General features: G+C 45.0%; 1 protein-coding gene across 3 annotated transcripts in view; it reads left to right on the plus strand.

Annotated features, from left to right (window-relative positions):
* The window catches only part of RAB11FIP5 (RAB11 family interacting protein 5), a 76,771-nt gene extending 61,145 nt beyond the window's left edge, over window positions 1-15,626 (plus strand). For all 3 annotated transcript variants that reach the window (XM_073555064.1, XM_073555063.1, XM_073555062.1), the window contains exons 5-7: window positions 1,522-3,900; window positions 10,895-11,060; window positions 12,187-15,626. In XM_073555064.1, coding sequence (XP_073411165.1) covers window positions 1,522-3,900; window positions 10,895-11,060; window positions 12,187-12,390 — 2,749 coding nt within the window. In that variant the 3' untranslated portion in view covers window positions 12,391-15,626. The remainder of the gene's footprint in view (window positions 1-1,521; window positions 3,901-10,894; window positions 11,061-12,186) is intronic.
* The last annotated feature ends 339 nt before the right edge of the window (window positions 15,627-15,965 follow it).

Here is a 15,965-nt window from a genome sequence, read left to right on the forward strand (position 1 = left end):
AGAGTGTACATTAATGAGAAAAAATAAACTTTTTTGAATTTACCAAATGGCTGCAATGAAACAGAGTGAAAAATGTAAAGGGGTCTGAATACTTTCCGTACCCATTGTAGTAAGCGATTATGGACTATGGTTAACTTCTGTATAGCATCTGTCACATCCACCGTTTAGGGTATAAACCAGAGAAGACTCCTGATTTGTACTGTAGGTATTCACTCGATTTAGGTAGCGTTCAGACAGGCAATGTGGCTTACTCTAACAAGGTGCAGTTTTATTGTCTTCTTAAAACTCCTCCAAGCAACTAAAATCCACAAACAGCCTCTTCTGAGCACGTAGGTATCACAGCAAATGAACAGTTCGTTTAGCGGGGCACATATGTCAGTGTGGGCTCACCCAAATAGATTGGTCCTTTCTCCTGGACAAAACTTCATACACTGAAGAGGCCTGATCCTACCAGTCTCGCTACCACCTTCGGCCTGAGCTTCAGCAACTTCCAGTGCCAAACAGAAGTTTTCAGCTTTGGGCACAGTCCACACTGAACAGGCTGCAGCCTCTACATGATTCTCTGCAGCTCCCACAAACAGACTGCTCAGCTTTCCTAGCTGACACATGCAGTCTCCATCTAGAGAGAGACCTGGCACGTGTCTCTTTGCTTCAGCTAATATTTTGGCTGGCCACTCCCCATCGACACATTCAATTCTGCTCCATCCAGCAGACTGACATGATTATGGCCTTAAATAAAAGTAGTTCATAGGCTTGTACAATCTTATATGTATGGAAATGTCCCTACCCCCCCCCCCCTTCCCAAATCAGACCTTGAAGGGTTGAAGGATCTGGTTCATTGGATTTCGATATAACTGATCCACTGGCGATAAAATGGCTTTCCACACTATTATGATGGAGATGGGGAGGAATAGCTGATTAAAGTGTGGCCACCATTTACGTGCAAATGATGTACCAAGACTGAGGTTTAGGTTTGAAGAGGGATCTAATGTTGTAATAGTGTTTTATGTTGATTTTTGTATTAATTGTGTATGATTTTCATGCTTCATCCAGATTTGCCTTGTTAGATGTGAGTAACCCCTAATTGCCTTGCACTGTACCTCAATCACTCATTTTCGGAGACCTCCTTCCCCTGATATCACTCACTACTCTTCAGAACCTTTGTTGTACTTCCAATCAGTCATTAGTTTGTGCGAGCGTAACATAGTCCATGTTGTTGTTTGGCACTAACCCGGAGGACTGTTTTGTCTTCCTCCACAGCCTGGATGTGTCTCCTCAGGTAGAAACCAGCTCCTCTGCTTATTCCCACTTCTCCCCAAGCCTTTTTGTCCATTCTACAACTTTAGTAGATTCTTCTTCTTTGCCTAAAACTAACCCTCATAGAGCTTCTCCTAATGGTGTCTTTGGGAGCCTGTCTGCTAGCAACCCATTTCTGAACTCTCTACAGAGCAACCCTTTCTTTGAGGACTTCCTTTCTGACCAGTTACTAAATACTTCTTCACCTACTCACTTTTTCTCTAGTTTTCCCTCTGGGTCTATTGCTACCTCAGAAGCTGCTGAAAGGGGCTCTTCTCTTGTGGAGAAACACAGTCCATTGACCTGTAATGAAGATCTGAATGTTTACTCGAATCAAGAAGAATGCGAAAACTTGAAAGTAGCCAGTGGTCGTCTCGATTCGCCTCTGACCCAAAGGTTCACGTCGGAAGCAGCGGCGGTCTCAGGATGGGAAGAGCAATTTGATGCCCTTGCTTCTAGTCGATTACAGCCTACATCTAGTAATTGCCAACAGTCAACAGAACCTGAAGCCCATAATATCACAAGTGACTTTAAGAAATATCCATTTTCTTCTCCATTAGGCAAACAGGAGGCTGCTGACTTGCTTAAAATTCCTCAAGGGATGGATGAATGGCTTACCCTACAACCAAATAACACTAATCTTGACATATGTTGGCCTGAAACTTTGAACAATGATGCAAAAAAATCCAGTGAACTATCTGACTTGCTAGCTTCTGTCTTGCCCAACTTTCCTCCACCATATGTTTCATCTGCTGAGCCTACAGGACTTAAGTCTTTTGGTAATTTATCTACAGATGCTACTTTGAAAGATCTGAATACATTAATTCATGACTCTCGTAGTGTAGACATGGCAGTACTTGACTCATACAACGACAATATGGCAGCCATCCAACCACTCCTATTGATGGAGCACAACATGGTTGGCGGAGGAGACGTAACTAGACTGGATTCTCCGATTCTAACAGAAGACTCTCCTACCATGGTTTCCTATGGTGAAAGTGCACTAGAGGTGGTGAAAAGGGGAATTGACATGCATAATAAAACGCAGGTGGCCAAAGAGTCAAAAAAACAAGTCTCAACCAAACCCAATCCCGAAAGGATAAATGTTGAGCACAAAGTCATGCTTAATGAAAAGGTTAAGGAGATAATTGAAGAGCAGGCCATTAGTACCAATGTAGGGTTTGTGGCACCCCCCAAGCCACCTCGGCTCATGCTGTCATCTTCATTTGAAGAGATAGAGACTGAAGATTATAATTACAAACAAACAAGTCATCAGTTCACAACTGGAAAACAAATGGAGAACCCAGAGGAACATATGCAAGAGCAAAACATGGGGGTTGGCAAACAACCGGTCTCTCCAGTGACATATTGTCCTGTAACTGAGATAAGGAGCACAGTGTTAGGAGCTTTTACTGAGCACATCCAATCCACCACCAAGGACCTTTTGACTAATTTAAGGGAAGAAAATAATGATTTGGGTGCTGTTAATGGGGAACACCTGTTAGATGTAAATGAAGTAACTGCAACTGAGCAGTTCAGGACTTGCCCATCGACTGTCTCGCTAGACACAGACCTTTTAAGTCCCCATGAAGGCTCTGATAAATTGGAGCTAATTAACCAAGGCCCATCTAAACTACCCAACATTAGATTGGAGGGAGACAAACCGAATAACGAGTACTTCACCTTTCAAAAACCTTTGCCATTGACAAATATACAAAAAGTAAGCCGATCTCAATTGTCTAACCTATCCAAGAAAGGTGACCAGTCTGACATTGTGTTTTGGTCTGCCTTAGAGGAGCAAATACCTTCACGTGCGATAGAACTGGAGTCCAGACCAAATTTGCCAAAACGTAAGGGTGCCAGTGGTGGAAATGTAAGTCACCTAAATTCTGAGAAAAGACTTGAGTTAGAACAGGGTAAGGATAAAGGCTTGCAAACCCTACAGGGCATAGAATCTGTTACTTCACTACCCAATGAGTTACAAGAGCATAGGCTTGAGTCCGACATCAAAGCTTTACAAAATGATAGCCAACATGGTTATTCTATAAGCCAGCAGTCTTCCTGGTCAGCAGATATCATTGTAGACTTTAAGAATGAAGACTTCTGGAGAACAGACTCTAACCAGCTAGACCAAAATCATGTACAAAGTTTGCCATCACCAGGAAATCCCTTTTCAGCTAACAGAACTCCATTCTTCAGTCACAAGAACCCCTTCGTTATTGAACACTCTGGAAGTAGTCAGAGCTCTGCGTCTTCGTTACAAGAAGAGACGAGCTTCAAAGACCTTCATGCACAATCAGCTCTTAGAAATTTTCCATCTGCTGTTCCTTCATCTGATGTGAAAGCTCCTTACCTGCATGGCAGCCAACCTCTGGCCTTCTCCACTCCTTCCCTACCAACTGCCCCAAACCCTAATCCATCAAACTTCCCCTCTCCAATCATGCTTCTGACCACCTCTGGTGCCACTACAACAACAAATACCCACACAGCAACTCTGTCGGGCTTGCACTCTTCTGTGGCTGGTAGTGTGACAACGGCTGCCACTCCGATTCTGCCTCTGGAGACACAGACGGCTGACAATCCACTTGTGCCACTAAAGACCAGGTGAGCAATCTGGAAACTTGGAGTGTGGTGCGTGTGGTGCAGATGTGCAATGTGTGGAGAGCATGCGAAGTCAGTGTTCACTGGACAAGTGTAAATCTTCTCCTTCCACAGGTCCCTTTAAGAATCTCAGGGTCACCTCTACGTGGCGTTTTAGCAGTAACCATGTCATGAACTTTGTTTGACAGGTGGATGTCCGACCACTGTGACCACCACTGATGGGAAAGGAGCCCCAGGTCTGCTATGTAGAAGGGCACCTATCCTTATTTCACACTTGCAGCCAACAATGTACATCAAAGTCTAGGGTGGAGAAACTGTTAAGTGATATTCCATAAGCATTAGAAATGCCCTACTTCTTTTGAGAAGGCCCTTATTCCTGCTATCATACGCACCCGTTTTAGAAGGATTTCAGTTTTTGAAACATGGCTGTCAAGATGTTCACCCCCTGGACACATAATCTCTTCATCCTGGGACATTAAAGGTGTCCACTTTATAGGGGAAGAGAAACAAATCCAGTGGGTGAAAATGAATTTTTAGCTCTAACTTCCACAGCAGCTTCTAACACTTATTCATTGTCCTTATTAGGGTCTCTGTGACGTCAATGAGCTCGTCTTGACTTCAGTGTCTGTAATTCATCTTACCCCGAACTCTTCTAAGCAGACGTGACCATGAAGCCGCTTACAAGATCATACGGGAGAATTAGGGTTACAGACTTTGTGGTCAGAACAAGCTCGCTGACTGATTCACCGATAAGTTATTCTGCAGACTATGTACAGTGATACATAGAGGATGGAGAAGAAATTGTGAAACTAGCAAAAGTTGGCTTTTTTTTTTTTTTTTTTTTTTTTATCCCTACATATTTGACAAAAAAAAAAAAAAAAAAAAACTATGAAGAAATCTACATACTCTATCCCCGTTAACGACATCCACCATACCGGTGTGCCGAACACCTGACTCTAACCGCAGTGACCCCAGCTCGCTGTCATTGCTACTGTTTAACCACTAAATGCCACTTTCAATCTGATAGTGGCGCTAGAGTGGTAATGGCTTAGTCTGGGGCATCCTGACCCCCTTGCGGTGTGTTGACTGTGTGCGGATGGGTTGCCATGTCAGGTCCCCATCACCGCCATCTTTGTACTCCTATTCATAGGTGATCATTAATTTCACTGCTGCAATACTTCTGTACAAGTGATCAAAAGATAGTTGGGGGATTAAGAAAAAAAAAAAAGCTTGGATTTGTATCCTCTCCCTTTTCCCAATGCAAAAAATAAAATCTATTAAACCTATTTGGCAAGGCCGCAAAAGTCTGATCTGTCAAATATATAACATTTTATATAACTCGTATGGTAGAAGGATAAAAAAACAAACTCAAGAATTGCTTTTTTTTGGTTCACCATTCATTATATGTTTTATATGAATGCTGTAATTGAAGATTACAGAACAACTGCTTCTCCAAATAATTAGCCTGTGGACGGAGACCTCTAAAAGTTTGTGCCACAAAAATTACAATTTGCCCATAAGGAAGGGGCTAAATAGCCGAGAGGCCACGTGAGGATAGACTGCTTCCGCTAATAGGATCCAAAGTAATGTCTTCTGAAATTATTCTGCATCCTCGAATAGTTGTGGCTACAAGATTTCCTCCTTTTTTTTTTTTTTTTTTTTTAGCACCACTTCTTTATTTAAAAGCTGACGTGTTTCTGACCAGGTCACCTTAAATCCAGCCATACACCTGAAAAGGTTTGGGCATGTTTACCCCCGGCAGGTCTGATCCCCACAACATCTACTGTCGGCAGGTCTGATCCTCCTTTCCCCACAACATCTACTGTCGGCAGGTCTGATCCTCCTTTCCCCATAACATCTACTGTCGGCAGGTCTGATCCTCCTTTCCCCATAACATCTACTGTCGGCAGGTCTGACCCTCCTTTCCCCACAACATCTACTGTCGGCAGGTCTGATCCTCCTTTCCCCACAACATCTACTGTTGGCAGGTCTGACCCTCCTTTCCCCACAACATCTACTGTTGGCAGGTCTGACCCTCCTTTCCCCACAACATCTACTGTCGGCAGGTCTGACCCTCCTTTCCCCACAACATCTACTGTCGGCAGGTCTGACCCTCCTTTCCCCACAACATCTACTGTCGGCAGGTCTGACCCTCCTTTCCCCACATCTACTGTCGGCAGGTCTGACCCTCCTTTCCCCACAACATCTACTGTCGGCAGGTCTGACCCTCCTTTCCCCACAACATCTACTGTCGGCAGGTCTGACCCTCCTTTCCCCACAACATCTACTGTCGGCAGGTCTGATCCTCCTTTCCCCACAACATCTACTGTCGGAGAAACTGCCAAACACATTAAATGTCAAAGTTGTCAAGTGATAACACAACAAAATATTTCATGGGCTGGTTTGTAGTCAACCATAGAGTAGGAGTTGTCATAAAATGTTGGGGAGAGCACAACCCTACCTCTCGTCTCGCTGAAGACCCAAAGCTTTGGACTGATCCTGGTTACGTTTACACTTTAGCCAAGGGCTCCGAATGCAACCATTGGAGCCGTATCCAGGTTTCTTCGTTTTAGAGCTCAAAAAATGGTTGCTCATCTCCAATAAGTTGGAGAATCTCCTTGTGTGTATTTGTCCCTTACAGCAGCCACAATGGCGAGAATCCAGTCTTATCACCTGTGCTGTGGATGCATCTGACTTTAACTTAATATGACCCCCCCAAAAAAAAACAAAAAAAAAACTTGACCCCTTTTTGAGACACCTGATTTAAAAAAAAAATAAAAAGTAAAAATTGTAAAATAATTGAAAGAATAATAAACAACCACCAATCGTTTGCAAAGCCCCGCCCCAGCGCAATCACCCAAGTAAGAGCATGTCCTATATCATAATAATGGAAGAAAAGCGAAAAAATAAAAATTGTCATTTCATTTTTAATTTAAATTTAAAAGCAAGTTAGAAATGTGGAAAAGTAAGGGTCAATAGCTCACAAAGGCCTGAAAACACACAAACCGTCATGGTTAGACTAGTTCCGCTTGGAAAAAGGGCTTCCTTTCAATCCATATGGGGGAAACATCACTGCAGAAGAGAGCTCTGGTAATTGAAGTTCGGGGCTTTTAGGACCAGAGGGGTCTTGTGTCTAACTTTTGCAAGTATCTTGCCTGATGGCTCCACATCAGATCAGTAGATGAGCCCTCGGGGGCTGTGAGCTATGATGAACACCAACCTCATTCCTGGTTGACTAGTACACATAATGAAATTTACTCCAGAACAAGGGACCGTTTGGCCTTCAGGCTCATATGGTTGGGAAATGTCTCCTCAACATGCTAATAAAAAAAATATATATATATATTATTTATAACCTAAATTTTGCTATACAATCTCTAGTATAAGTGATGATCTATAATGCCTCCAAACAGTTGTCAGACGCCAGGTGTGTACAGGTGCTCTGCAGACTATGGAAGAGACTCATCTGCATGTAGATACTCTCTTCTTTTCTTCTCTCTCCAGCCCAGACCACCATGAAGACTTCTCCTTATAAGTGCAGAGTCTGATGCCATAGCACCTGTGTCTCTTACTTCTGCAGTCATCCTTCATCTTTATGGAAGGGCAATGTAAAATCAGACCCTTAATAAAAAATTAGACTCCAGGCCACACCAATAAATACATCTAGATACCAAACCAGAGGCGAAAAATAGCTCTCTAAATGATTGCCATCTCACTTCCATTTATCCATCAGCTCCAGATACCATTTGGGTAATGATCCAAAAATGCCCAGAGTAAGAGGTAGAAGGTTTTTTGTTTTTTTTTTGGGGGGGGGGGGGTTACCAGGAATTCATCTGGAATGTCAGATGTTTTTAATACATTAGCAGTTATTAAAGTGACAAGATCAAATGCAGCTTCTCATGTTAAGGTGCAAATCGCTGCAAAAAAATCAGATGCTGTACAGTTCATTCGTATAAGAAATTATATTACAGCTAAAACCAGAAGTTTACAGTATATATAAAGACACGTATGCATATTTTACTCAATATCTGACATAAAATCAGAATAAACCTTTCCCGTTTTAGGTCAGTTAAGATTGCCATAATTATTTGCCAAATGCCAGAATAATGATAGAATGTTTTAAGACATTTTTATCACTTCCTGCAAAGTCAAAGGTTTCCAAACACTAAAATTACTATATCTTCAAACAATTCTAGACTGCCCATATGATGTCATGTGTTTGGAAGCTTCTGGTAGGTTTTTTTGGCAACATCTGATTTACAGAGAGACCTGTGGATGTATTTTAATGCACACCTGAAACACACTGCTTCTTTGTGTAGCTCCGGGGAAAGTCTCAAGAAATCGGCCAAGATATCAGGAAGAGAATTGCAGACTTGTACAAGTCTGGCTCATCCTTGGATACAAATTCAAGATACCTGAAGGTGCCTCGTTCACCTGTACAAACAAGATGGGAATGTCCAGCCATCATACTGCTTCAGAAGGAGACTGGTTCTGGGTCCCAGAGATGAACGTGCCTTGGTCCGACGTGTGCATATCAACCTAAGGACAAAAGCAAAAGAAATTGTGAAGATGATGGCGGAAGCTGGTAAGATTGTGTTAATGTCCACAGTGAAACGAGTACTGTGTCAACATGTGCTGAAAGGCCACTCTGCAAGGAAAAAGCCATCGCTCCAAAATAAACATAAAGCCAGATTAATGTTTGCAAATGCACACAGGAACAAAGACCTTAATTTTTGGAGACCTGTCCTGTGGTCTGATGAAAGTAAAATTGAACTTTTTGGGCATAATGACCATCGTTACGTTTTGAGGAAAAAGGGAGAAGCTTGGAAGCCTAAGAACACCATCCCAACTGTGAAACATGGGGGTGGCAGCATCATGTTGTGGGATTGTTTTGCTGCAGGAGAGACTGGTGCACTTCATAAAATAGATGGCATCATGAGAAAAGATTATGTGGCAATAATTAAGCAACATCTCAAGACATCAGCCAGGAAGTTACAGCTTGGGTGGAAATGGGTCTTGGAAATGGACAATAACCCAAAGTATACTGCCAAAATGGTAACAAAGTGGCTTCAGGATAACAAAGTCAATGTTGTGGAGCAACCATCACAAAGCCCAGATCTTTAATCTTATTGACGACTTATGGGCAAAGCTGAAAAGGCTGGTGCGAGCAGTGCGATCTACAAACCTGGAGCAGATACACCAGCTTTGTCGGGAGGAATGGACCCAAATTACCATCAGCTATTGTGAGAAGCTTGTGGAAGGAGATCCCAAATGTGACCCAAGTCATTCAGTGTAAGGGCAACGGTACCAAATACTAATGAAACGGATGGAAACTCCTGACTTTGCTTTAAGGAATAACAATACCTTAAAACATTCTCTATCCTAATTGGCCTAAAATGCGCGATCATCCTCCTCCAGCTGTGATCCTCTTCTGTGTGATAGAGGCAGTGAGTGCAGTAATAAGTAAGCAAAAAATTGGATGTAAAAAACTCATCTGTTACAAACTGATCACTGATTAACGTGTTAGTTTTCCATAGACCTTCAGTGTTAAACGGATTCAGCAGAGATCCATTATTTAAAAACATACTATAAAGTTGTCTGCAGAACTCTGTTGCCAGCGGATGGCTGCCGGCTTTGTACTGATTGATCACTACTGGACATGTGATTACAGCCTTAGTGACATTGGCTTCAAATTTATTCTACAGCCAGACAACGAACCCCCAACATCCAGCCAATCGGTTGTGTCCTGATGGTATTAGATGATGAAGTATCTGCCTAGATTTCTCAGCATTGAGGACCACTAATTCTCACCAAATCCCCAATTCTATTTACTAAACTGCAGGCCCAAACTTGCAGGACCCTCCACTTTCTGCTGTTCCTGCAGACCCTCATTGTGCTGCTCTCCGGCCCTTGGGGACGATCGACTTCACTTACTGCCAGATATTTCACATTGTGACTCCTCAGTCCAGAGCTCCTGCAGCCGTGTTTCTTCACCCTGGTTCCTATGTTTTCATGCATGGTTGAGTCAGTTGGCCTTGTTTCAATGTAGAAGGTCTGTTTTTTGGCCAGTATTCTTCCATTTCTGGCCAGACGTCTCTGAACAGTAGATGGTGTAGCTGGTGCCACCGGTTGCTGCCAGTTCTGAGCTGATGGCACTGCTGGGAAGTAACATGTCTTTCATCTGCTGCATGATGTTCCTTTAACGGAGCACTACATCTTCAGTCACGAACGTTGCCCACTTCTTGGTGCTTCTACAAACGAGCTTGAACAGTACAGCTGTGAAATCTTTTCCTTGGAGAGACCTTGCTGATGCAGTATAACTGCCTTGTGTCTTATTGCTGCGCTCAGTCTTGCCACGTGTATGACCTGTGACACACAAATCCGTCTTCCACACTCACAACCTCACCTTTGTAGAGGAGTGAATGTTCTTCACCATGTTGATCAACCTCCATATTGCTGACCCTTATCACCTATTGAGTATAACTGGCTACTCACACACCCGACTATAATCCTACAAGATCCCGAACTTTATACAAGTGACTAGTACCCGCGATGAAGGCGAGGGGCACCCAACAAATTACATTTTTCTTTTGTTCATTTGGTTAATAAATAAAAATAAACAATTGACCCTTCTAGTTTTGGAAGCTTCTTATTTTGCAGCATTTTTCCACAACTGCCTAAAACTTTTGCACATTAATTTGGAGGATTTATAAATATTTGTATAGAGTAGTAGGGGTAGAGAAGAAATACATTTTTCGATCTAATATTGGGAAATATCTGTGCCTTTTGGCCCAATGTTCTGCATCAACAGCACGGTGTAGCGGACAGGGAGCACATCCCCTATACTGCAGCCATAGTGTGTGCCGCCTATGGGGTGGACTGTCCTGATTGTGTGGTCTTCCCGCGTGTGTGGTAGATGGTGATTGCTGGTATGTGTGGTGTCCCTGCTCCCTGTAAAACATGGCCTTACATGAGCCGTTCTTCCATCTCTTCCCAGCCCTCACCCAGTCAGACCGATCAGCGCCACTCTACATGAGCCGAACCCGGAGAAGAAACCTCCTCGGCCGGCAATCACCACGGCGCTGACCACCGGTCTGGAGATGCTGAAATCTGTGACCACCGGACACAACACCCCTAAAAAACAGGACCTGGAGCGACTGAAGGTGGGAAATGACCTCCTATCATGTAATGGATAATGGAGGGGGACAGAGGGGATACAGCCCATGTATCATGCTATGAAGGGGGATAGAGGAGACATGGCCCCGTATATGATGTAATGGAGGGGGATAGAGGGGACACGGCCCCGTATATCATGTAATGGAGGGGACACGGCCCCATATATCATGTAATGGGGGGGACACTGCCCCATATATCATGTAATGGGGGGGACACTGCCCCATATATCATGTAATGGGGGGGACACTGCCCCATATATCATGTAATGGGGGGGACACTGCCCCATATATCATGTAATGGGGGGGACACTGCCCAATATATCATGTAATGGGGGGGACACTGCCCAATATATCATGTAATGGGGGGGGGGACACTGCCCAATATATCATGTAATGGGGGGGGGGACACTGCCCCATATATCATGTAATGGGGGGGGGGACACTGCCCCATATATCATGTAATGGGGGGGGGGACACTGCCCCATATATCATGTAATGGGGGGGGGACACTGCCCCATATATCATGTAATGGGGGGGGGGGACACTGCCCCATATATCATGTAATGGGGGGGGGGGACACTGCCCCATATATCATGTAATGGGGGGGGGGGACACTGCCCCATATATCATGTAATGGGGGGGGGGGACACTGCCCCATATATCATGTAATGGGGGGGGGGGACACTGCCCCATATATCATGTAATGGGGGGGGGGGACACTGCCCCATATATCATGTAATGGGGGGGGGGGACACTGCCCCATATATCATGTAATGGGGGGGGGGACACTGCCCCATATATCATGTAATGGGGGGGGGGACACTGCCCCATATATCATGTAATGGGGGGGGGACACTGCCCCATATATCATGTAATGGGGGGGGGACACTGCCCCATATATCATGTAATGGGGGGGGACACTGCCCCATATATCATGTAATGGGGGGGGATGGAGAGGACACTGCCCATATATCAGGTAATTGAGGGTGCTTACCGGGAGAGTTTTTGGGATGTGGGATATCTTCGTAAAACTGCCCAGACATGATGGTGCCCCGGCATTATTACATTTTATTTGGGTTTTTTGTTCTGTTTCATCTCGTTTTCTCCCCTCCAGGATCTCGGCCTACCAGACCAGGCGGCCAAATATTACCATCTCACCCACGATGAGCTGATACAGATGCTGCTCCAGCGCGAGGCCGACTTATCCAGAAAGGAGACCCACGTGCGAGAGCTAGAAGACTACATTGATAAGCTGCTGGTGCGGATCATGGACCAGGCACCGACTCTGCTCCAAGCACCGCTGGAAACTAAAAAGTAGACTGATGGCAGCACCTCCCTGTGGTGACCATCGGTGATTGAGGAGGACATGTTCCTACAGTGTAAATCTTGTGTACAGATTGGACATACGACTCTAAAGCCTCGGCATGAAACGTTCATAACTCTTCTAAACGTTGGCCAATGCTGGACGTCTTTCGAACATGACGGTCGTAGGAATGACTCGCCGTACTCCGCCATGGTTGTGGCGGCTTTTGGGAACCCACCACAGTACAGAACTAAGACTATGAAAGACGACCTCGATACAAGTATTGCTTCACTGCTCTCCTCATCACAGGATCATCCGTCACGTTTGCAGTAAGTTTCTAGAGAGTGACGACGTCTGGGATTCAGTCCAGGGAGCAGACAGCACAACGAGCGCGAAGAGAAGAGCATCTACACTTCTCACTGAAATATTTCGCGTCGTGGTAAATAGCAGAGCTGTCGTACAAGACGAGAGATGCCCACTGGCAGCCATATTGGATCATTTATAACCCGCCTGTCTCGGCAGACACATTGTGTCCTCTTGCGGGATTTTGCGCCATCCTGCTGCTGTGATACATGCCGCCCTTGTTTATAGCGCCCCTTCATATACCGCTGTGTTACATGCTCAGCTTGTGCAGGATCGCGGCCAGTAGTCACACAGCACGAGTCCAACGTTAAGGGACTCTGGCTGTCATATTTCAGAAGCATGCGATCGCCTTAAACACCGCCTCACCCGCACATGAAAGCAGAGCATGTCATTTCCAAGATGGCGAGAGTAGCGTGCCCGGTAATGGGAAGCGATGGGTTTTCTGAATCAAATATGACGTTTCCTGACAACGGCCATATATTCACTCGTGGTTACAGTTCACATCTACATCCAGTCCTTCTCTAAACACTGCGATCTAGCGTCTTCTACTCTAGTCACATCTAGAGCTGCGTCTACTAGTGCACTGTTGTCTGAGGATACAGGACCCACATCTCTCTACTGCCACCTGCTGGTCCGGTCTTTGCACGCTCCGCCGTGGTGCTTTTTGGGAGATTTATACTGATTTACAATAGTTTTAAACAAATAATCCAAGCAGAAGAGTTTTGATTGCAGCTCTGGATGTGATTTGGTGCGTAAGACTCCCTTTCTGATAAGTAACGGGAGTTATGCTGTTTTCATGGAGAGGTGTGTTTTGTATAGTGACTGGCTCATTCTGTAGAACTGTGGGGGTCCCGGGATGTGGAGACCACCTCCCTAATGTTCAGACAGTTGCACTAAGCAGGTCGTGTCTACAATGTGCCGGGTTCCTTGTCTGGCCGTACAGTAGACAGAGGGGATACGTGGATTTCCTGCCGCCTTTTATACACTTTGTATTAACCTGCCGTTCCTCTCAAGTTCTTCCTATCTCGGCTGCTTGTTTTTGCTTTTTCTTCAGGTTGTTCATTTCCGATACGTCAGACATTTACGTTTTGTTTTTTTTATTTAGTAGGTTCTGTTCAGCAATAAATTTTGTTTGTTTCCCGGTCCGTTCCAAAGACTTGTTATGTGGTCTGGGATGTTTGGTGCGGAGCCCCCGTAGGTAACATAATATTGGCCAAGTATGAAAATAAAACGCATGTTCCGGGGTCAATTACAGGATCTTATGCAAAATGTAGCAGTTGACTGTAGGCCAAAAATCCCTTTTATTTGTGGCGTGACTGTAAAGATGGAGATGGATCCACTCAGATGTCTCCGTTGGTGTAGGACGGCGAATATTTTGTTTTCGGGAATAATCCTGTCTTCCGGTGCTTTCCGTGTCCTCCATACACTACTCAGGACTTCTGCATATTCAACCGTGAAGATCATCGATGTATGGAAACCACCAGTGTCTTATCAACGCCGTAGATGACATTCTTTACCATGTATACTCACTCCGCCAGTGTGTTGGGTCGGTTTAGGACTCCTGGTTTGACTTGTTAGCTGAGACTTTGAATAACACCTCCTCGACCCCATCCCTCCACCATTGAGTCTAGACTTATTGATTACAAAATTGTGATCAGCTCTTTATCCTTCAGAATAATAAGCCCAAGGAAGGCGCTGCGGCCGAGAAGGCCCCACTTCTCAACATGAGTAGTAGTATACAAAAAGTCTGTACAAAAATATATTTCTTTGCCCCAAATCAGCCACTGTTGGTGTCTGGATCATCTGTAGACGCCTTTTGCATTAGTTGCATGTCAAGTGATCGAAGCTCCGGTGGATGTTCGTTTTGGGCATGCGGAACACACGGTTCTTGTCCGAGAAAAAAATGGATAAGTCTAGATAAAATCTAGGCAAAAGAGGTTGTTGGGGGGGCACCCGGTGTGCTTCTTGTACATGTGGGGGGCACCCGGTGTACAGCGTCCGGTGTACAGCGTCAGCAATACTAAGTCTGAACGAATCACTGAAGTTTGGACAGGATGGATGATCGCGTATATCGACCCTGATATCCAAGAACAAGAATCGTAGTCCCTGCGATGATAAAGGTCTACAGACATCCATAGTACAAAGACTAATAGGAATACAGGCTAAGTAACCAATACCGGATCGTCGCCAAGTGACCTCCTGCTCCCAACCAGTGTGTGGCAAGAAAGGCTTCTCGCGCTCCATTCCTCCCCTATAGTAGTGTACCTTCTCATATAACATGAATCCAGGCCTTGTAACCCAATCGTCTAACAAGCAGACCCATAAATCGTAGTATTGTGCACACAGCCATCATGTCCGACCTCCACACGTGTCCGACCTCCTCTCATTCTAGACTGTTCGCAACATTTGATTCGGAATTGAGTGAAACCCAAAAGAAGAAATAACAGAACTTGGGGGTAGAATGTAAGATGGAGGCGTAAGGTGCGAGATGGACACCTGAGATCGGATAGTTGTCATCCCCCTTCTCTAATTTCTTCGTAATCACATTGGCTTAGTCTGTCCTGGTAAAACCTGGGCAGAACATCCTCGTCTTCAGCAGATCGCTCTTTTCCATGCATTCTTGGGGGTCTTCCAACGAGACATCATTAATAAAACAAAACACTATTTCTGCCAATATTTGAAGTCGTCCGTGACTTCAGATTCCTATTCTTTGTTTTTAATCTCGGGGGTGAGCTGTGGAGGGAGCAGGTCACATTCTACAAGCGAAGTATATATATATTGCTCTACCAAATATGTATATCTCTATTTTATAAGTGTTGCTTATGTTTATGAATGTCCATGAACTGTTACTGTGTTTTTAAGCACTTAAATAAATGTCACTGAACGTCTCCTCTGCTCTCCCTTCATTAGTAGAAAATGCCTCCTAAGCGGTGATTACAGGAGCCACGATACGATCTACGGGGGATGTGCAGGGTGGTGCGGGGCATGTGCAGGGTGGTACGGGGCATGTGCAGGGTGGTACGGCGGCTGTGCAGGGTGATACGGCTGCTGTGCAGGGTGGTACAGGGGCTGTGCAGGGTGGTACGGGGGCTGTGCAGTGTGGTGCGGGGCATGTGCAGTGTGGTACGGGGCATGTGCAGGGTGGTACGGGGCATGTGCAGGGTGGTGCGGGGCATCTGAAGGGTGGTACGGCGGCTGTGCAGGGTGGTACGGCGGATATGCAGGGT

The sequence above is a fragment of the Dendrobates tinctorius genome, unplaced genomic scaffold, assembly GCF_039654945.1.
Source record: "Dendrobates tinctorius isolate UK_male_01 unplaced genomic scaffold, ASM3965494v1 ptg000216l, whole genome shotgun sequence".
Lineage (NCBI taxonomy): Eukaryota > Metazoa > Chordata > Amphibia > Anura > Dendrobatidae > Dendrobates > Dendrobates tinctorius.